At 40.1% G+C, this 24387-nt stretch overlaps 1 protein-coding gene across 1 annotated transcript in view; it reads right to left on the bottom strand.

Moving 5' to 3' along the window:
- Positions 1-24387, bottom strand: part of nkd1 (NKD inhibitor of WNT signaling pathway 1) — a 110416-nt gene that overhangs the window by 31270 nt on the left and 54759 nt on the right. Inside the window, exon 4 of the mRNA XM_062023586.1 lies at positions 2265-2322. Coding sequence (XP_061879570.1) covers positions 2265-2322 — 58 coding nt within the window. The remainder of the gene's footprint in view (positions 1-2264; positions 2323-24387) is intronic.

Raw genomic sequence — 24387 nt, 5'->3', positions numbered from 1 at the left:
ACAAAATTAGGCATAATAATGTGTTAATTCCACGACTGTATATATCGGTATCGGTTGATATCGGGATCGGTAATTAAGAGTTGGACAATATCGGCAAAAAAGCCATTATCGGACATCTCTAATACAAACACTATTTAAAAATTGCTTTTTTTCTCTCCTAAATTGACACATTTCCCTGTAGAAAAAAAGACAAGGAAAATATTCAAATAGTCAAAACATACGCAACACCCTTAATATTATGTGTTCTTGAAACCTCACAGGTTTGCTCCACTAATGAGAGAGGCACGCAACACAACTTTTAAAGATGCAGCTTTTTATGACGTAATGAAGGGAAAAACCTTCCTTCCTCATGTTTATGACACTGACCCGCCCCTAGCCAGGTGAGCCCCGACAAATTAACAGGCTTTGCTGCATGTCTTAAAAAATTATGCCCACTATCAGTCAGTCAGTTACAGATGTTTGTTTTTCTTCAGCAAATATGCTCACCTGGCATTAGGGTTGTATGGTATACCGGTATTAGTATAGTACCGCGATAGTGATCAATCTCTAAAAAGTACCAGTCCCACCTCCCCCAATGGTCATTGATGGTTTAACAAGCAGAGGAGCATGTTCGGCAGCGCACAATCACGGAGTACTTACAAGCAGACACAGTGTGTAGACAGAAAAGGGAGAACGGACACATTTTGGCTTAAAAATTAACGATAAAGGTGAAGTTATAACACTGAAACGCCCTCAGGAAGAGGTGCTTTAAGACATGGCTAATTGTGTTCCTTTTTCAAACCTTGAAAACACAACATTAAAATCCAAGCATTTTCAAGGTTTTTAAGCACCCGTACGAACCCCTGACACTTCCAATACACTCTTTTGGGAGCTCTGAGACCACAATTGGAAAACAGTAATAAAATATGGGACCTTTAAAGGCCTACTGAAACCCACTACTACCGACCACGCAGTCTGATAGTTTATATATCAATGATGAAATCTTAACATTGCAACACATGCCAATACGGCCGGGTTAACTTATAAAGTGCAATTTTAAATTTCCCGCTAAACTTCCGGTTGAAAACGTCTATGTATGATGACGTATGCGCGTGACGTCAATCGTTGAAACGGAAGTATTGGTACCCCATTGAATCAATACAAAAAAGCTCTGTTTTCATCTCAAAATTCCACAGTATTCTGGACATCTGTGTTGGTGAATCTTTTGCAATTTGTTTAATGAACAATGAAGACTGCAAAGAAGAAAGTTGTAGGTGGGATCGGTGTATTAGCGGCTGGCTGTAGCAACATAACCAGGAGGACTTTGACTTGGATAGCAGACGTGCTAGCCGACGCTAGCCGCCGACCGCACGGATGATCGGGTGAAGTCCTTCGTCCTTCCGTCGATCGCTGGAACGCAGGTGAGCACGGGTGTTGATGAGCAGATGAGGGCTGGCTGGCGTAGGTGGAGCGCTAATGTTTTTATCATAGCTCTATGAGGTCCCGTTGCTAAGTTAGCTTCAATGGCGTCATTAGCAACAGCATTGTTAAGCTTCGCCAAGCTGGGAATTATTAACCGTGTAGTTACATGTCCATGGTTTAATAGTATTGTTGATCTTCTGTCTATCCTTCCAGTCAGGGATTTATTTATTTTGTTTTTATCTGCATTTGAGCCCGATGCTATCACGTTAGCTCAGTAGATAAAGAGCTTCGCCGATGTATTGTCGTGGAGATAAAAGTCACTGTGAATGTCCATTTCACGTTCTCGACTCTCATTTTCAAGAGGATATAGTATCCGAGGTGGTTTAAAATACAAATCCGTGATCCACAATAGAAAAAGGAGAAAGTGTGGAATCCCATGAGCCAGCTTGTACCTAAGTTACGGTCAGAGCGAAAATAGATATGTCCTGCACTGCACTGTAGTCCTTCACTCTCACTTTCCTCATCCACAAATCTTTCATCCTCGCTCAAATTAATGGGGTAATCGTCGCTTTCTCGGTCCGAATCGCTCTCGCTGCATTGTAAACAATGGGAAAATGTGAGGAGTCCTTCCTCCGGTGACGTCACGCTACTTCCGGTATAGGCAAGGCTTTTTTTTTTTTTTATCAGCGACCTTTATCGTCGTTCTCTACTAAATCCTTTCAGCAAAAATATGGCAATATCGTGAAATGATCAAGTATGACACATAGAATGGATCTGCTATCCCCGTTTAAATAAAAAAAATTAATTTCAGTAGGCCTTTAACATTGTATTAGTCAGTAAAGAAGACATGGAGCAGACCATACCTTCTAAGCGGTAGTGCTCATCGCCAATCCCCCGCGTGCGTACTTCATTCAAGGAGTCCTGCAAACAGAGAGAGGAGGGAAGAAAAAAAAACAAGAGTCATGTATTGCCAAGTCTCTGGTTCCGACACATAAACGCAAACAGCGCAAATCCACAGCGCGGCATTCCGACACAGCGTGGCATCCCGACATCTGACCATGGGCAGTCATACGTGGGTACACAAACAACGTTTTACATCGGGCATGGTAAGATAATTGCAGGGCTTGAGTACACAACACAAGACTGGCAGTCGGGGAAAAGTAGCGTGCGGGGCAAGGAGAAGAGCTATTTCAGTAGAGATGTTTTTACAAGAGAGCTGCGCTTTTCCAGGCAGCTCAAAACGCACAGCGGGTGATCGCTCGGTTTCACGATGTAACGCCGTGGCTCGGTCGTCCACGTGTCTGTCATCCGTCATTCAAAGGACAACAAGCACACATCCACTGGCATGCAGAGGCCACGTATTCAAATCCCAATCTGTTTTACGTTTCCATCGCACAGTGTCAGATGAGTAAATAGTCAACCAAAGAAGCAGAACGTTCCCACCAAGGGGTACGGTACGGTTCAGTTTGCCGTGGTACGATTGATCCAATTGACATCTCTGGGCGTGTGGCCTACAATAACCATCTGGGATCACAAATCAATCAGATACATTGTACGAACTTGTCGATATACGAACCACAGACCGAATAAAAATATGCTTTGGTGTACGAACTCGGTCTCCATGTACGAACGTTTAATCTAGCACAAAGGTGTCAAAGTGGTTTTCACTGAGGGCCACATCGCAGTTATGTTTGGCCCCAGAGGGCCGTTTCTAACAGTGAATACTATTATTACACATTTTTTTAATGCATTTTATTAGTGGATTTTTTTTAAACTAAAATGTAAAAAAAAAATATGGTAAGTTGCAATAATTTCACTTCAAAATTTAGTGTATATTACTGTAAATGGAAAAACAGTACTGCTGTTTTTATGGTTAAAAAAAAAAAAAGGCAGCTTGGTTGCCAGAATTTTATTGTAAAATTGACATTTGTTTTTTTACTATAAATTAAAAAAAATGCAATTTTATAGTAAAATTTTTGCACCTGAGCTGCCAATTTGTTTTTTTTTTTTTTTTACCGAAAATCAACAAGTGTACATTTTTGGGTGTATTACTGTAAATGCCAAAATGGTACCACACTTTATTACAGCTAAAAAGTCCTGTTTTTCATTTACAGGAAAATGCTGTACAAAATATGGTAAATTTCACAATTTTATCATGAAATCTATTGCTACTTTTACATTGCACAATTTGATGGATAACTTGCTTTGAAATCATTTTTATTAGTATTTATTTATATTTAAAAATTGTTTGAATGTTTGATGATATATTTTTGCATAATTAGACAATATTTAAATTAACATAATTTGCGATTACATGGAGTAAATATATTTTTTAAGAAAGAATACATTTAGTAACAACATTTACAGTACTTTATTGATACATATTATTTGCAGGCTTTCGAGGGCCAAATAAAATGAAGTGGCGGGCCACATCTGGCCCCCGGGCCTTGAGTTTGACACCTGTGATCTAGCCATTGCAGGTGGGCTGTTTGATCTCCGGTGCTTTTTACAGTTTTTTTCAGCGTTTTTGTAGTTTTGCTAGAAAGCAATGGACAAGCGATGTGTGTTTTGAAACATTCAGGAAGCATCCACAGCGTTGTGGACACTGCCTCTTCCCCCTTCCAAGAAGATTAACCAAGAAGGTAAAGCGGATTTTATTTTTTTATCCCAAATCATTGTAGCAACCTGGCTGTTGAAGTTAAGAAATTTTGTGATTTCATACAAAGTTCACCATAGTGACAGCGCGTGTGCATGTCCGCAGGGCGGCTGTAAATGAGGACAGTTCAGCCGATTGTTGTTCTGACTTTGTTAGAAATAGAAAGTTGATCGCCAAAATGTTCAAAGTGTACAAACCTTTACCAAAATATGGACTTTTATCCAGACTAGAACTTATTATTCATGTTAGAATAGAATAGAATGCCTTTTACTGTCACTATACACAGGTACAATGAGATTGACATTGTTTCTTATGGAAAAATGTGCTCAATGTACAAACTTTTCAATTTACGGACCAAATTCAATTCAATTTACGTTACCTAATTCTTAACATACCATTGCCAACGTGGAAGTAACAATTTCTTATCAACAGACTGAAATGTGTCAAGCTTCAGCCAACCACTACGACCGTATCATAACATACCAGTGTTTCCCATAAACTGCCAAGATACCTGTGGTGGTGGGAGCGTGGCTATGGGCGTGGCTATGGGCGTGGTCACCATGACATCATCGAGTAATTTGCATAATTTACTACAATGATATGATTTTCTCTAAAAAGGCTAAAAAAATGTATACTTACTAATTAATAATAACAGTTTTGTTTTAAACGTCCATCCATCCATCCATCCATCCATCCATTTTACAATATAATTACAACACTTTATGTACATATTTATATACAGATTTGAACAATAAGTTATTCACTGAAATATATTTATTAATTGTGGTTCTTACAAAAAATATATCTTATAAAATATAAAAGCTAAAATGTCTCTTAAAGCTCTGCCCCTTTAATTAGTGCGTACTAAATAATTTAACTTTAGCCTTCTACTACAACCATATTATTTGCCAGCAACATAAAGTGAAACAGAGGCAGAGGTGTCCTGCCACAGTCAGTAACAAATAAACAGAAAACAGTAGTGGTCAAATACAAATAAGGCAACAAGAGAAGTATCCTACACTTCTCTTTTGTAAAGTAAATCTGAACAGCCTATATGGGCATCTACATCAACTATATGATTTGCCTGAGAAGCTGGACAGGACAAAAAAATAAATAATTTTTTATTTTTTTTTTAATTTGTGGCGGACGTAATTCTTTCGTGGCGGGCCGCCACAAATAAATGTATGTGTGGGAAACACTGCATACTATGGCAGGGCGATAAAACAATATCAATATATATCGCAATAGACACATAATAGATATCAATTAAAAAAATGCAAGCCGGTATTTCATTTCCTTTCCTTTCTGCCTTGATAGCTGAGGGGATTACAATCTGAGGAAGGTTACATTTTAAATATAAAATGTTCACCTTTATTATAGTTTTCTCCTGGTCCTATTTACAATAGGTCAAAGTATCAATAATGATCGATAATGACCTATAAATCACTTATTTCGTGATACAGTTTTCAGCCATATCACCCAGCCCTATAACATACCAACGCATATCAAAGACAGACCCCCCGACAAGCCCATCCCACCATTACCTATCCATCTTCCTGGACTATTAAAGAACTTCTGACATGGTCTACCAATATGTCTAAATGGGTGTGGGTGGCAGACGAAGGTGCAACACATTGAAGAGGAGGTTTTCTCAGTAATCCACAGAGGTAGAAGGTCACAAATGCTCCAGGCCACCCTCCGTAGTGCTTGCTGTGTGGTCAGCGTGGGTGGTCCTAGCAGGAGAACACTGCAACCTGCTGGCCCTGACTGGCTGTAACTCTCGCAAGATGTCAAAACCATGAAAGTGAAATCCAGTCAATAAATGCAAAGGAGGAGGTTGCTTCACGGTCAATGTACGAGGGCTTCCTCACGACTGGAATTCATTGGATTTGGACAGCTACAGTGTGACATAAAGCAAAATACATCTGCAACAATGTCTTAAAGTGGGATTTTGATGAGATGACAATCATTCATTTAACTGGAATAAGCATACAACCATACTCCTAAAGCACTATTTAGCATTTTAACCCTATAAAATTATGGGATTTTTTTGGAACGCCTATAAAAAATGATACCCGAATAAATGTAAAGCTGTTATTGAACTATTTGGAGGAGAGGCGTAGCTTTGGGCTATTTGGAAAAAAATAACATTCAACAGTTTTTTCTGTGTTTTACTCAAATTATAATTACCATATTTCCTTGAATTGCCGCCGGGAATATAGTATTTGCCTGCCTAGAATTACAGTTTCGCAAAATAATTAGCGCATGCTTGGCACTTCCGCCGGGTCAAATATGAGTCATTAAATGACTCCCGCCTCCTGGTGGTAGAGGGCGCTAGTGATCGTTCTTGCGACTACCAGTACTGCAGAAGACCGGTGCTGCAGAAGAAGACAACAAGCAGCATGCGTGAGCCGCGATCGTTTTCTTGCACTTTTACCATGGAGGATTACATATCTAAAATAAAACAGTTTTCTAAACTGGACTTTCAATCGAAGCAGGAGGTAATAATTAAAGGAATATCTCCAGAGACTTTTAAAACTGAAGAAAGATAAGGAAGACTGCCTTTGATCAGAAGCAGCTGCAGATGGACATCGTTTATAAGTAAAGGTAAGACCATAATAACGTTTTTCTTTTATTAAATGTGCTTTCCATAAGGTAAGCGCCGGAGTGAGAAGCGGTTTTAAAATAATTAGCGCATGCTTGCCCATCCCGCATGCTTTTGGTAAGCACAGGAGTGAGAAGAGGTTTCAAATTAATTAGCGCCCCTGCGGCTATTCAAGGAAATACGGTATGATCAACAAATGACAGGCAAAATTCACAAAATCATTAAATTAGCTTAAAACATCAATCAATCAATCAAAGTTTACTTGTATAGCCCTAAATCACGAGTGTCTCAAAGGGTTGCACAAGCCACAATGACATTCTGGGCTCAGATCCCACATCAGGGCAAGGGCGACCGGTGCAATGGACGTCGAGTGGATCTAGCATAATATTGTGAGAGTCCAGTCCACAGTGGATCTAGTTAATAGTGTTAACATGTTAAAGTAACAAAATAAAATATAACACTGGTACTGTATTTACTTGGGCTCCATGGCAAAGGTTGCAGTATGGCCCAAACCTACTACTGACACTCACTAAATTAGTCTGATTTCTCAAATAGTTCGTTTTTTTGTATTTTCAAACTTATGCGCAAAGTCCAAGTGTCCATGCACTCTCTCTAATGCGACTATTAGTCATACGTCGTGTGCCTCCTGTACACTGTGGAGCGCTTATTTCCTTTTAGCGTGGATAAATGGTTTGGTTAGAGTGTACGCCATGAGATCGGTAGGTCGTGAGTTCAAACTAGGGATGTCCCGTTCCAGGTTTTTGCACTTCCGTTCCGATACCGATGTTTTTGCACTTCTGATCCGATACTGGCCGATACTGGCCTTATCCGAGCATGTATTAAAGTTTAAAGTTATTTAGCCTACTTAGTTGTCAGATTCATATTGAAAAGGGTTTTAGTACTCTTGATAACAACTAGCCAGCTGAATTAGGTGAGTTTGAATAATACACAATGGAGATGTTGACGTGCGGAGTTTCAAGCACTCTTCATTTTCTAGCAGGGGACTTTTCAAACGATGCTACGTATTAGCAGTAATGCTACTTTTTATAGCAGGGGTCACCAACCTTTTTAAAACCAAGAGCTACTTCTTGGGTACTGATTAATCGAAGGGCTACCAGTTTGATACACACTTAAATAAATTGCCAGAAATAGCCAATTTGCTCAATTTACCTTTAACTTTATGTTATTATTAATAATTAATGACATTTACACTTAATTGAACGGTTTAAAAGAGGAGAAAACACGAAAAAAATGACAAATTTTGAAACAGATTATCTTCAATTTCGACTCTTTAAAATTCAAAATTCAACCGGAAAAAAGAGAAAAACTAGCTAATTCGAATCTTTTTGAAAACATTAAAAAAAGAATTTATGGAACATCATTAGTCATTTTTCCTGATTAAGATTAATTTTAGAATTTTGATGACATGTTTTAAATAGGTTAAAATCCAATCTACACTTTGTTAGAATATATAACAAATTGGACCAAATCATTATTTCTTCTAGATTTTCCAGAACAAAAATTTTAAAAGAAATTCAAAAGACTTTGAAATAAGATTTAAATTTGATTCTACAGATGTTGTAGATTTGCCAGAATAATTTTTTTGAATTTTAATCATAAGTTTGAAGAAATATTTCACAAATATTCTTCATCGAAAAAACACAAGCTAAAATGAAGAATTAAATTAAAATGTATTCATTATTCTTTACAATAAAAAAAATAAATTTACTTGAACATTGATTTAAATTGTCAGGAAAGAAGAGGAAGGAGTTTAAAAGGTAAAAAGGTATATGTGTTTAAAAATCCTAAAATCGTTTTTAGGGTTGTATTTTTTCTCTAAAATTATCTTTCTGAAAGTTATAGGAAGCAAAGTAAAAACAATTATGAATTTATTTAAACAAGTGAAGACCAAGTCTTTAAAATATTTTCTTAGATTTTCAAATTCTATTTGAGTTTTGTCTCTCTTAGAATTAAAAATGTCGGGCAAAGCGAGACCAGCTTGCTAGTAAATAAATAAAATTTAAAAAATAGAGGCAGCTCACTGGTAAGTGCTGCTATTTGAGCTATTTTTAGAACAGGCCAGCGGGCTACTCATCTGGTCCTTATGGACTACCTGGTGCCCGCGGGCACCGCGTTGGTGACTCCTGTTTTATAGCAACACTTTTGCCCCACACTTGACAAATTACAGTTGTCTGTTCGACATATTCTCACTTGAAGCCAAACCACCGCCAGGCGATGGACCCCCTGCTGTTTTTCTTGGGAATTAATTAATTCTTCCTTCATTATTCATCATCATCATTGGCGATCACTCGAAGCGAGTATGATAGTCCTCCCGTTGGTGAGTCTGGTCATCTGTGGGTCCTCAGGTGGCTGTAGAGGCCAATCCGTGATCCACAGACTCTATTGTAGTGGGGGCATATGTGCGTGATTGTCGTGGTAGTAGTGGTGGTTGTGGTGGTGGTCTGAGGAGCTGTTTTGGTAGTGGATCTCTCCTTTCTTTGTTGCCTCTTGGTTTCCGCGGCACGGCGGAGGTCCTTTTCTAATTGTGCTGTGCCTTCATGGACCATCCTGCTCCACAAAACCCTCTGGTGGGCATCATCCTCCCAGGTGTTGAGGTTGAAGCAGCATTTCCTCAGGTGGATTTTGAGGTTATCTTTAAACCGCTTCTTCTGCCCCCCTTGGGTGCGTTGTCCTTCCGTCAGTTGTCCGTACAACATCTGTTTTGGAAGGCGACTGTCTGGCATGCGAATTACATGGCCTGTCCATCGCAGCTGGTGCCGAATGACAGTCGTAGTGATGCTGGGCATGTTAGCTTCCTTCAGAACACTAATGTTGGTACGCCTATCTTCCCAGCTGATCCTGAGGATCTTGCGGAGACATCGCTGGTGGTACTGCTCCAGAGCCTTCAGGTGTCTGCTGTAGGTGGTCCAACTATCAGCCCCGTAGAGCAGAGTGGGCAGAACTACAGCTTTATATACGAGAAGCTTGATGTTGGTCTGGATGACCCGATTCTCGAAAACTATTTTCTTGAGCTTAGCAAAAGCTGCGCTGGCACAACCTATGTGGTGGTGGATCTCGGCATCGATGACAGCTCTCGTTGAAAGAAGACTGCCAAGATAAGCGAAATGCTCCACGTTTTCCAAGATGTTGTTGTCCACATAAATTGGGGGGGGTTGGTAGGGTGTGCCAGGGGCCGGTTGGTACAGGATCTGAGTCTTCTTTATGTTGATGTCAAGTCCCAGGAGTCGGTACGCTCTGGCAAAAGCATCCATGATGTTCTGGAGGTCCAGCTCAGAATGAGCAACAAGAGCATTGTCATCTACGTACTGAAGCTCTGTAATGGAGGATATAAGCACCTTGCTTTTTGCCCTGAACCTACGTGACAGTATGTGACGTATGTCGTGACAGTATGTGACGTGTGTAAGAAGGTGCGCTTGCTGTCTGTGAGGAGACACAAGAAGGAGTGAGAAGAGCCTGTCGTGTCGTGGAATGCTAGCAGCTAAAAGCAACTGCGTGAGAACGTGTACTCGAATATCACGATATAGTCATTTTCTATATCGCACAGAGACAGCTGACATTTTTACCGGTAACTTTTAATTCACATGGCCGTCTTAACGGTTAGGACACAGAACCTGTGGATGTGTTGAAGGTGTGCTGGAAAAGGCGGAACGGAAATTAGGGAGCAGCAGAAAAGTGGAATGTATTATTTAAATCTGTGCGTTGGAAAACACGGACCGGAATTTTAAAAAAAACTGGATATGGATTGGCATTTTCCCATGCCTTGCCAATACGCATTTTTGGCAAATATCGGCGGCCGATCCGATCCAAATATCGGATCGGGACATCCCTAGTTCAAACCCCGGCCGAGTCATACCAAAGACTATAAAAATGGGACCCATTACCTCCCTGCTTGGCACTCAGCATCAAGGGTTGGGCTAGGGAGTTAAATCACCAAAATGATTCCACCGCTGCTGCTCACTGCTCCCCTCACCTTCCAGGGGGTGGAACAAGGGATGACAGGTCAAATGCAGAGGTTAATTTCACCACACTTAGTGGTACTTTTCCGGTTGACCTATGACGTCACACTAGGCATCTGTAGATCCTTACCAATTAATTGTTTTAGGTGATGTCCGCTGTAATATTGGCACGATTACAAATATTATGTCTCTAATGGCTATGCGGATGTTAAATAGCGGACAGTATCGAGAAATGATCTTGGATTGCGCTACGAACATGACGCTACTACCAAGACTGTAACCGAAACAAATTCTAAGGAATTTTCGAACGGAGAATAATGGAAACAAAAGTTTTGAAGGTCTCCTAATTCATTCATAAGGCTCTGTGAATGGTTGGAAGGAGTTTTAAATCCGAAGGAAAAGGCCGTTCGTGCCCTGACTGATACTGTTCCAGATAATGTTGCTAGTGTTCTGGACTATCGTGCCAGTTGCGTGGAATATAGCATTATTGTCAATCAGTTTGGAGTTTGTGAAGAAGTTTGTGTACACTTTATTATTCGCCTTTAATATGCCTGCTTCATTCTATTTCATCTCATTCGTATTTCGTTTGTGAGTCCGAATTAAGCTGCTATTTTACATTTCCTTAGCTACCTTCTTAAATAAATCTGTTTATTTTTTACTACCATCGATGCGCTTCAAAATGTTCTGTTTAAATTAGTGAACCAAATTAACAGTCTCCTCTTTATTACAATTGTTAGGTTTTTATTAATAGTATCCCGCACAACATGAGAGAGAGAGATGTGGTTTTCAATGCCATAATCCAGGTGTGTTAGTCCGAATTTAAAAAAACAAACAAACACGACCGGAATAAGTTGCTTCCATGGGTTGTAGGAGGCTTATTTAATGCAGACCTATTTGGGAAATCGGACTAATTTAGCGCACGGACACGTACTGAATGAGTTACAGGAGTTTGAATACTATGAATTTTTGTTTTGTTTTGTTTGCCTACCTTCAAAATGAAAGGAGTAGGAGCTGTCAAATGTAAAGCATTTACTTATGCGATTAATCACAAAGAGGGAATTAATCATGTATTAGTAGCTTAATTAATGGATTAATGTTGCCCGCAACATGCTCCTTTACCTTAACTGTGGATGGTTACGTGAAAGGTAGCGTGGGTTGTTATACCGCCAGTATTCAGGTCAATGCATATGTCCGTGCAAAAATGAGTGAGGAGACTTCGACTGGTGCGCTCTGTGACAAATTTGGCTTTAAAATACACCTCGATGGGGCTTTTTCAGCAAATAAACGATGTGCATTTGAGTGAAACATTCAAAAAATGCACTTTAAAAACAGCTCTATGACATTCTGACAATACAATTGCATTTGTGTCAAAATAATGGGGTCTTTTTAAGTTCCTTTAAATTAGTAATTTAAAGAAAGTAATTTACTGTGATTAATCATAATTTAAAAGTGTGATTAATCTGGTTAAAAAAATAATTGTTTGACAGCACTAGTTTGGAGTTAAAGAAGAAGAAGAAGCTGTTGTAGTGTGCACACACACACACACACACACACACACACACACACACACACACACACACACACACACACACACACACACACACACACACTACATCACCGTGACAAGCACTGCCTGGATTGCTATGGCCTTTTAAAAGATTTAAGTGTTGTCTTGTTCATGATTTCAATGACATTCACAGGTGTTGGTAAAACTCTGTGCTCCAAAATCTTCACACGCCCAAAACATAAGACGTCACGGCAAAGTCCGCCTCATTTGCAAAGAGCCCGCCTTCATTCTAGACTTCAGCACTTTTGCCTGACTTAGGCTACATGGGAGAATACAATTAAGAGAAACGTGCGTAACTAAAATGGGAGAATAGCGTATTTTAAATAAAAAATGCGTGCCTGTTGGCAGTTTTGTTGGTCACTCCACTGATCCATTAATTTTGCCTAATATTTCCGGGACCTACCATATTTTTCTGACTATAAAACGCACTTAAAATCCTTTCATTTTCTCAATTCTCGACAGTGCGCCTTATAACCCGTTGCGCTTAATGTACGGAATAATTCTGGTTGTGCTTACCGACCTCGAAGCTATTTTGTTTGATACATGGTGAAATGATAAGTGTGACCAGTAGATGGCAGTCACACATAAGAGATACGCTCAAAAATGTATCAAAATGTTTTCGTACGACTTTGGTAAGCTATGAAGCCGCACCGCTTGATGGATTGTACTGTGCTTCAACATACGAGTATTATTATGGTGTGTGTATTAGGTAAGACATTATCTGCCGTTTTGTTTCGCAATATTATGCAAAAGCAACTTTTCTTACCTTCTGGTATCTGCTGATCTGTATTTGGGATCTGCATAAGTCTTGAAAATGTGCGCGCGTCCGCCTTTGTAGTCGATAAGCTTCTTCTTTTTCTCTATCTTCTTGTTATGGGACATTCATCCTCCGCTGTTGCCATTTCTAATATAAAGTAGTGTAAAGTTCTTACTTATATCTGTCAGTAAACTCGCCATGAAAGCGCTAAAACGAGGACGGCGGAAAAGATCATCAGGACTCCTCTTCCTCCTCTTTCTCCTATCCAGGAGATCGCAAAATTAACTCGCTGCAATAAAAAAGACAATATAACATGCATCCATAAACGTGGACGCATGTGGAAAAGTGAAATTTATTTATCTGTACAGTAATCTATTTATTTATATATATTTATTTAGTTTATATATATATATATATTTATATATTATTTATATATATTTATTTATTCATATATGCACCTTATTGCTTTTTTTATCCTGCACTACCATGAGTTTATGTAACGAAATTTCGTTCTTATCTGTGCTGTAAAGTTCAAATTTGAATGACAATAAAAAGGAAGTCTAAGTCTAAAACATACCGGTGTAGTGAGTTTACATTATTCAACCAAAGCACTTTAGTTATTAGAGAGTTCTTTCACAGGTTTTTCACAGGACACATTTCTGGCATTGTTATTGCACTAGTGAGCCGTGTTATTGATTTAAGTAAAGTCTGAATGTCATTAGAACAGTTAGCTCCATCTTTTGACACTTCTCTCCACACCCGTCCTTGCACGCTACACCGCTACAACAAAGATGACGGAGAAAAGACACTGCCGAAGGTGAGCTACGTAAATAAAACCGCCCACAAAACGGCGCATCCTGAAGCGACTGTCAGAAAGCGACATGAAGATGGTCTGTAAAACATAATCTATGCAACATTTTGACCAAAGAACTACCATTACATGTTATGTATACCCAAAGGAAGTGTTTTCAATAGGATTTTTTTTTTTAAAAATACCCCTTTAATGTGCCCTATAATCCGGTGCGCCTTTTGTATGAAAATAGACCTGACTAGACCCGCTCATCGGCAGTGCGCCTTATAATCTGGTGCGCCCTATGGTCCGGAAAACATGGTACATGTAAAAATAGTAAAAGTAAAGTACATAGTCTGATAGTCCCATTTCAAATTTGCCAATGCTACTACAAACTATTTGTATTTTACACTATTTTTTTCCTAAAGTGGGGGAGAAAGTATTCTGTTCTAAATTGCACATATCTGAAAAGTAATAGGAAGAAGCAGAGCTTAATTAAATACTAAAACTTTTCCAAGTCTAAGCTATTTCTGATGGTTTGTTCACTTACTGTGTTTGACACGTACCAGGCTACTAATATTCTAATACGTCCAGAGAACTAAAGGTAATAGATAAGGTTTGGCAAAAACTGATGCGTGTCTGATGATTGAATGAATTGATACAAACATAAAACATGAAAAAAGCCACAAAGTGATGGAGCGGCTTGGATGTTGTTTATTTGTCATTTTCATTTTCCAGTGATAAATGGTGCAAAATGACAGCGGGGTTAGCCAGGAACATGAGAAACAGCAAAGAAGGAATGCGCTAATTGCTTGTTGTCTGTGGTGATGGATGGAAGCCACGTTATTAGTATGCTAGCGGGACTGCTGGATTTGTTCTGGTCCGCGTTAAAAAGGGGAAAATAGCCCCGGCTTTTGTTGCTTTTACACACAAACAAACACACAGATTGGCGCACTCATACTTCCTCTTCCTCTCTTGCACAGTCCCAAAGTCTCTAAATGCAAACGGGTTTAGGAGGAAACAAAAACTTTCTGAACGCTTGCCAGCTGATTTAAGTGTAACAAGTACACGACAAAAGTATGGAGACAAGTGGTCATTCCACTAAACGGCGGGGGGATTGGGGTGCCGACTTTTTTAATGGCCCGTGACGCATTTAAAACATTAAATTAAACAAGAAAACGATAAAAAATTAAAAAAGAAAGAAGAAAAGGTTGAAATGTTGATATTAGTAACACAAAAATTCATGTTAAGAGTTTGTCAGCAATAAAACAGGCTGTATTTTCTTTAAATGCAGTACAGGCCAAAAGTTTGGACACACCTCCTCATTCAATGGGTTTTCTTTATTTTCATGACTATTTACATTGTAGATTGTCACTGAAGGCATCAAAACTATGAATGAACACATGTGGAGTTATGTACTTAACGAAAAAAAGGTGAAATAACTGAAAACATGTTTTATATTCTAGTTTTTTCAAAATAGCCACCCTTTGCTCCGATTACTGCTTTGCACACTTTTGGCATTCTCTCAATGAGCTTCAAGAGGTAGTCACCTGAAATGGTTTTCACTTCACAGGTGTCATAGTTTTGATGGCTTCAGTGACAATCTACAATGTAAATTGTTATGAAAATAAAGAAAAAGCATTGAAATGAGAAGGTGTCCAAACTTTTGGCCTGCACTGTATGGTACAGAGAGGCCTACAGAGTTCCCACGTCTACTTTGCAACTAAATACAGTGTTGTCCAGCCTTTAGCTCGTCAAAGTTGTGGCTCGCGACCGTGCGAAGGAGGAGCCAGAACTTAAAAACCCTCTTCCGTCGTTTAAGTCTCCTGTTTGGGAACATTTTGCCTTCCCTGCGAAATACATAACTGGACAAAGACAAGTCAGCTTCAGAAAATGTAAGCATTCTTACACCTGGTATTTTGTTTCCTTGCATCACACGGACAAAGATAAGACCTTCTGAAGGAAAGTTCTGTGGTCGGATGAAACAAAAATTGAGCACAATACCCAGCAATATGTTTGGAGGAGAAAAGGTGAGGCCTTTAATCCCAGGAATATCATGCCTACCGTCAAGCATGGTGGTGGTAGTATTATGCTCTGGGCCCGTTTTGCTGCCAATAGAACTAGTGCTTTACAGAGAGTAAATGGGACAATGAAAAAGGAGGATTACCCCCAAATTCTTCAGGACATCCTAAAATCATCAGCATGGAGGTTGGGTCTTGGGCGCAGTTGGGTGTTCCAACAGGACAATGACCTCAAACACACGTCAAATGGCTAAAACAGGCTAGAATTAAGGTTTTAGAATGGCCTTCCCAAAGTCCTGACTTAAACGTGTGGACAATGTTGAAGAAACAAGTCCATGTCAGAAAACCCACAAATCTAGCTGTACTGCACCAATTTTGTCAAGAGGAGTGGTCAAAAATTCAACCAGAAGCTTGCCAGAAGCTTGTGGATGGCTACCAAAAGTGCCTTATTGCAGTGAAACTTGCCAAGGGACATGTAACCAAATATTAACATTGCTGTATGTATACTTTTGACCCAGCGGATTTGGTCACATTTTCAGTAGACCCATAATAAATTCATAAAAGAACCAAACTTCATGAATGTTTTTTGTGACCAACAAGTATGTGCTCCAATCACTCTATCACAAAAAAATAAGAGTTGTAGAAATTATTGGAAACTCAAGACAGCCATGGCATTATGTTCTTTCTTTCTTTTTCTTTCTTTAGTTTATTTCGAACATGAACACACTTACAGTATAATACATCACACTATTTCATATCATTTCACTTTACATCATGTCCGAAAAGGAGTAGGAAGAAGCAAAGCTTATTTAATCCTACCCCTTTCCCACTTCAGAGCATTTACAAATATATAGAATCATTTACTGACCTTTTTATAATAAAATAACATCTGTGAATTAGTATACACAACCGTTTTGTAATATGTAATTAATTCAGTCATTATTAACATACTGAGATGAAGGTTGAAAGTATTTCTCATAATTATTCTTCTTTGTACTTTGTAAGCACTATTATTTTGAACAACCTCTTAAACTGGATCATATCAGTACAATGTTTAACTTCATTACTTAATCCATTCCATAATTTAATTCCACATACTGATATGCTAAAGGTTCTAAGTGTTGTACGTGCATACAAATGTTTTAAATTAGATTTTCCTCTAAGGTTCTATTTCTCCTCTTTAGTTGAGAAGAATTGCTGGTAGCAGGTTATAGTTTGCTTTGTACATCATTTTAGCTGTTTGCAATTTTACCAAATCACAGAACTTTAATATTTTTGACTCAATAAATAAAGGGTTTGTATGTTCTCTATATCCAACATTATGTATTACCGTATTTCCTTGAATAGCCGCAGGGGCGTTAATTAATTTAAAACCTCCTGTCACTCCTGCGTTTACCAGAAACCGGCGGGATGGCCGTGCATGCGGTAATTATTTTAAAACCTCTTCTCACTCCGGCGTTTACCAAAAGGAATCCATAAAATTTAGGCGTGCGCTTTGAGTGTGATGTAAGCATACCATCATGAAAAGCACATTTAATAAAAAAAACGTTATTACGGTCTTACCTGTACTTATAAATGGAGTCCATTTGCAGCTCCTTCTGACCAAAAGCATCGATAACTTGTTTATAGAAGTCTTCATTATTTTCTTTCTTCCGTTTTAAAAGCCTCTCTGTCTCGATGGAGATATTCCTTTAATTATTACCTCCTGCTTCGATTGAAAGTCCAGTTTAGAAAACTGTTTTATTTTAGATACCGGTATGTAATCCTCCATGTTAAAAAAAAAAAAAATCTCTTGCTGCGTGTGTTCACTTCTTCTGCAGTACCGGAAGTCGCCAGAAGGATCACTAGCGCGGCAGCGCCCTCTACCACCAGGAGGCGGGAGTCATTTGATGACTCATACAGTATTTAACACACGCAGCTACGGTATATTAATAAAACATAGCTGCTTACTGTTCTTTTTAGCATACTGTACCGGTATTCAATAGCTTGGACCTTAAATCCTACTGAACAGCTCTTTATCTTTTTTCGTTTGTGCGATTGTGAGGTTGCAAACTACTGAAAGCAGCTTCCTCCATTTTGAAAATGAGGACAGTTAAGCGTCACTCGTGACGTAACGAATTTGACCCGGTGGAAGTTCTAGCCATATGCTAAATATTTTGCGAAACGAGTTTGACCCGGCGAAAATTATAGACATGCGATAATAAAATTAATATTTTGCGAAACGAATTTGATCCGGCGTCAATAATGAACCGGCGATAAGGCCAAGCATGCGTTAATTATTTTGAGGAACGAGTTTGACCCGGCAGTAATTCTAGACGTGCGAATACTATATTCCCTGCGCCAATTCAAGGAAATACGGTATTCTAATTGATCTTTTTTGTAACACGGTTAGCAAATATAGCGCACATTTGTAGTTATTTCACCATATTTCTGCACAATAACTCAGATATGGTAACACTAGCGAGCAGTAGAGAATATGACATATTTACAAGTGTATGTAAACTTTTGACCACTACTGTATATCCCTATCTCAGTAGACAGCATTTTAGCCCATATCGCCCATCCTTACTACATAGTAGGGTTTAAAGAAGCTGTTTTTACATAACTTTCACGTTCCTGAAAGCTGCAGCCTTGTGTCACTTCCCAGAGCTTCTGCAGGCTTTGGGGGCAGGAGGCAACACCTCTCCAGTCCAACTAAACTATTTTCCAGACGTGGTGTTAAATGTCCGGACCAAATGGTTGCATTAAAACGCTCTGCTTCGCAACGGCTGCCAGGTCCTTCGGAGCTTCTTGTGGATTGTGTGTTTTAAGCGTGTTCGCGGAAAGTGATTTATGGCCGACTGTAACCTAGAAGCTTGTGTGCCGGCCCCGTTACAACATCCTCGCTACAGTACTGGCTCCCTGCTTGGAATGGCGCTGGGTCGTGTTTGGCAAAGGTGCATTTCAAGCTGCCAAAGACACAGGATGGTGTTTAATGACAGATCCCATGTATTGTCAAACATTGCACATTTAGCATCTGATGCTACTTCATGATGACGGGCTTTTAGAGAGCAGTGAGCATACACTGGCATCCGGATGACTTTGGCGCCGCACACATGGACTTACTGGCATTTTATCCTCCGTTTGAGAGCAAAAAGCCTACGTTAAATTGCAAGTAATGTCTACTTGTATGGGATTGTGGGAAAGTCCCACAAGGCCTCTCGGTCTGCCTCGGCGAGCCGCCACACAGGCCGACAATTTATGCTGCCCCGACGACAGCTCCCCCTGATCGAGCGCCAGGGGCCCGGTAGAGGCAGGACCTCTGGATCGGCAGTGGTGGCGGCTACTGGCGCTCCATCAAAACCCGGGAAAAATCCCATTAGGGCTGCGTCTGGATGCCTCCTGCACGACCGGCGCGAGGAAACACCTTCAGGAATGCGCCGTTTGTGTGCTAAAGGAGAATGACGGGGTAGTGGCGGTGCGTCGCCAAATACTCAACTTCCGGCTGAGGTTGTCGACATTCGGGAAAATGAAACATGTAAGGGGTCGCTTTCAATGGTATAGCTAATACTGGCATTGGATCGATACTAGGGATGTAACCTAAATTATGGAAAAAACGTGATTGATAGCCGCACTCTGATAAAGTCTGCACTTTGTCTGTGTTATTATTATTATTGGCTTTTATTTGCACTTTGTCGGTATTATTACTATTATCATTATTATCTCTTTGCCTTATTATTTTATTTTCCTATTTTTAATGATGTTAGATCTGTGTTGTTGTTGTTGGGGACAAGTGTTTTAAATTAGCTATGGCTACAAACACTATGATGCATACATTGGATAACTGTTTCAGATATCTATGTTTCTGTATCTTTCCCTATTTCAAATAAACCTTAATATATATATATATATATATATATATATATATATATATATATATATATATATATATATATATATATATATATATATATATATATATATATATATATATATATATATATATATATATATATAAACTCACGGATGGACTGGCACCAGCTCGCTAGCTTAAATGCTAATAAGAGACATTAACGTCTTTCCCCATTAAGAAACGACATAACCCAATCTAAACTCATATAAACACATTACTGGCCGAACAACTAAGATACTCAATTGTGCACATAGGGCTCGAAAGGCCATGTGATTTTGCAATGCATTGTGGGGATGGGTAGCCATACCTGTTGGACAACGGCTTTGTTTACAATGTGAAAGCGAGCAACAAACTGGAGTGAAATGGATTGTACAATATTAAAAAAAACAAACAAGGGACTGTACGGAGACAAACTGTATTCGCTATCTGGAAAAAAAAATTTTAAATGGTGAAATTGACTCATATGCTATGAGCATGTTTGATGGACCATAGATTTGAATTAGAAATGTCCGATAATGGCTTTTTTGCTGATATCCGATATTGTCCAACTCTTAATTACAGATTGCGATATCAACCGATACCGATACATACAGTCGTGGAATTAACACATTATTATGCCTAATTTTGTTGTGATGCCCCGCTGGATGCATTAAACAATGTAACAAGGTTTTCCAAAATAAATCAACTCAAGTTATGGAAAAAAATGCCAACATGGCACTGCCATATTTATTATTGAAGTCACAAAGTGCATTATTTTTTTTTAACATGCCTCAAAACAGCAGCTTGGAATTTGGGACATGCTCTCCCTGAGAGAGCATGAGGAGGTTGAAGGGGGCGGGGTTGAGGTGGATGGGGGGTATGGGGTAACGGGGGGTGTATATTGTAGCGTCCTGGAAGAGTTAATGCTGCAAGGGGTTCTGGGTGTTTGTTTTGTTGTGTTCATGTTGTGTTACGGTGCGGATGTTCCCCCGAAATGTGTTTGTCATTCTTGTTTGGTGTGGGTTCAGAGTGTGGCGCATATTTGTAACAGTGTTAAAGTTGTTTATACGGTCACCCTCAGTGTGACCTGTATGGCTGTTGACCAAGTATGCCTTGCATTCACTTGTGTGTGTGAAAAGCCGTAGATATTATGTGATTGGGCCGGCACGCAAAGGCAGGCAGTGCCTTTAAGGCAGGGGTGTCAAAGTCAAATGGACGGAGGGCCAAATAAAAAATTTAGCTACAAGCCGAGGGCCGGACTGTTCGAATGTTCATTGAAAAATTTTTAAATGACGCATATAGTCTAGTGAACCTAATTGAACCTACTGAAAACCTAACAAATATATTCCAATATGATCAGATAAATAAAGCAATATTTTCTTATGGCTCTGTCAGTAATCTTTAATTTTCAACAGACACAAAAGACAAATTTCCTTTATATAAAAATCCCCATAACATGAACATTAAATGAAAGAAACCGGTATTCAAGGCACCATCAGTAGCCTATATTTTCTATTTTAGCAAAAGTGGGCTAAATTTACTTCAAAGAAAAAAACAATAATAGCAATTTTCTATCATCCACTCAACTGAAATATTTTTAAAATATAATTAAATTGAAATACAATAAAATAAAGTGCAAAAATCTATAAATCAAAAACAACACTTTGTTTAAGGAGAAGTAACATGCAGTGAAAACAAATATTAAACTTTAACTTTTAAACTTGAATTGAGTAAAAACTCTAAATATGTGATTGCACAGTAATGTTCACATTAAACCCCCCTCCTCCCTCCATGGGAGGGAGGCGAGTTGGGTGCCCGAAACCCCCCGCTGGTTTCGGCCCGCCCCTTGGCGCGCGTGGCACGGCGGGCTCCGCGACCCGACGGCTGGCCCTCGTGGCTTGACGGCGGGCGCGTCCCGACGGGCCGCGCGTAGGGGTCAAACGCAGAAGTCTCAGGGCCTCGTGGTGAGGGGGTGGCCTGCGGGTTTCGGCCCGCTTGACCCCCCCGCTCCGCTTGGCGCGCGCGGCACATGACGGGTTCCGCCACCGACGCTCGGGCTGCAGCCCGACGGTGGTGCGGGCCCGGCGGTGACGCGCGGTTTGGGGAAACAAAGCAGAAGTCTCAGGGCCTCGGGGCCGGGTTTCGGCCCGCCCCCTTGGCGCGCGTGGCACGGCGGGCTCCGCGACTGACGGCCGGGCTGCAGCCCTTCGGCCGGCAGGCGCGTCCCGGCGGGCCGCTCGCCCCCTTTCGGAACCTTGGACCGGCATCCGCTTGGTGCGTGTAAAAGATCTGCGGTCTGCGGGCCGGTTCTAATAATAAATCAAGATCATCCCAAGGGCCGTAAAAAACCTTCTCGCGGGCCGGATATGGCCCGCGGGCCTTGACTCTGACATATGTGCTTTAAGGTTTATTGGCGCTCTGTACTTCTCCCTACGTCTGTGTACACAACGGCGTTTTAAAAAGTCATACATTTTACTTTTTGAAGCAGATACCGATAATTTCCGATATTACATTTTAATCGGCAGCCCGATAATATCGGACATCTCTAATTTGAATCAAGTAAAAGTGCCGCCAAACTTGTCTATATTTCGTCTACGGAGTCAGTTTTAATACCGGTGAAGAATTTCAGAATGCAAAGTCTGTTAAAAAACACACATTTGGTTCAAATCAGACTACGGGTTTCATCTCTTATGTGTCCGAAATGCGTGAGGTCCTCCGGCCTCGATTTATTGTCAGGTTTCCCTGAAAAAACACGTACTTAACAAAAAAAAGGTGAAATAACTGAAAACATGTTTTATATTCTAGTTTCTTCAAAATAGCCACCCTTTGCTCTGATTACTGCTTTGCACACTCTTGGCATTCTCCCGATGAGCTTCAAGAGGTAGTCACCTGAAATCGTTTTCACTTCCCAGGTGTGCTTGAAGCTCATGGAGAGAATGCCAAGAGCGTGCAAAGCAGTAATCAGAGCAAAGGGTGGCTATTTTGAAGAAACTAGAATATGTTTTCAGTTATTTCACCATTTTTTGTTAAGTACATAACTCCACATGTGTTCATTCATAGTTTTGATGCATTCAGTGACAATCTACAATGTAAATAGTCATGAAAATAAAAGAAGGTGTGTCCAAACTTTTGGCCTGAACTGTATAATCGCTGTATAGATTTTAGTCAATCTTGAGTGTTTTGCAAAAAAAATTTAATCCCACCCCATAGGCAAAAAAAAATAGTATTTGACCTACAGTACAGGCCAAAAGTTTGGACACACCTTCTCCTCATTCAAAGGGTTTTCTTTATTTTCTTGACTATTTACATTGTAGATTGTCACTGAAGGCATCAAAACTATGAATGAACACATGTGGAGTTATGTACTTAACACAAAAAAGGTGAAATAACTGAAAACATGTTTTATATTCTATTTTTTTCAAAATAGCCACCCTTTGCTCTGATTACTGCTTTGCACACTCTTGGCATTCTCTGGATGACCTTAAAATGCACAAATGTCATTTACAGTCATGTAAAAATTCAGTTTTTAGTACATGTGTATAAGGCTGAAACGACGCGTCGACGTAGTCGACGTCATCGGTTATGTAAATACGTCGACGCCGTTTTTGTGCGTCGACGCGTCGCATAATTACGTCACACTACCGTCATGGCGGAGCGCAAAGCAGACTGTGCAAGCGAGGGGAAAAACGCACGCCAAAAGTCGTCAAAAGTGTGGGAGTATTTCAATACACAGCCTAATAATGTTGTTGTATGCACAGTGTCGAGCGTAAATGGCCTATCATAGCAGCACAACGGCTATGAACGAACATTTGAAAAGAAAACCATCAACCATCAACTAGTCAATCGTCCGCGTTAGCATACGTTGTCATCATTACACAAAAACATGAATGTGTCATTTGTATCTGCTAGGGGTGTAACGTTATGTGTTTTGTATTGAACCGTTTCGGTACGGGGCTTTCGGTTCGGTACGGGGTTGTACCGAACGAGTTTCTAAGCTAAAGCTAACTTTAGCTGCTAAAGTCTTAACAAGTTGCTTTGCTCCTTCTGCGGCTGCCTCTGTCTCAGCACGCAGCATTGTCCCACCCACACAACCATCTGATTGGTACACACGCAGCATTGTCCCACCCACACAACCATCTGATTGGTACACACGCAGCATTGTCCCACCCACACAACCATCTGATTGGTACACACGCAGCATTGTCCCACCCACACAACCATCTGATTGGTACACACGCAGCATTGTCCCACCCACACAACCATCTGATTGGTACACACGCAGCATTGTCCCACCCACACAACCATCTGATTGGTACACACGAAGCATTATCAGCCAATCAGCAGTGCGTATTCAGAGCGCATGTAGTCAGCGCTTCAGCGTGGAGCAGATAGGTGTTTAGCAGGTGAGCATCAGGCAGTGGACTCTCCCCAAATGATAATAAACACCTCCCAGTCAACTATTAGTAACATCACTATGAGCCCGTTGACCTACTAGAAATTTAAACTGCAGCTCAGCTCACTCGCAGTCCTGGCTTGAGGTGAAGGCTAATTAGCTCTCAGTTCCAGCCACATCGACCCCTTCTGAGCGCCTATTTTCAGCTGCTGGGAATATTGTAAACAAGAAAAGAAGCAAAGCAAGTAGACATGCTAACCTTTCTTCATTACAACTGTTAGTCACTCACTGGAATGAGTAGAATTGATTATTGTGTACTGTGTTGGACTGGATGTTTATTTTGCACATT

This window comes from Entelurus aequoreus, linkage group LG02, assembly GCF_033978785.1.
Source record: "Entelurus aequoreus isolate RoL-2023_Sb linkage group LG02, RoL_Eaeq_v1.1, whole genome shotgun sequence".
NCBI classification, from domain to species: Eukaryota; Metazoa; Chordata; class Actinopteri; order Syngnathiformes; family Syngnathidae; genus Entelurus; species Entelurus aequoreus.
This window is presented reverse-complemented; position numbering and strand designations above follow the sequence as displayed.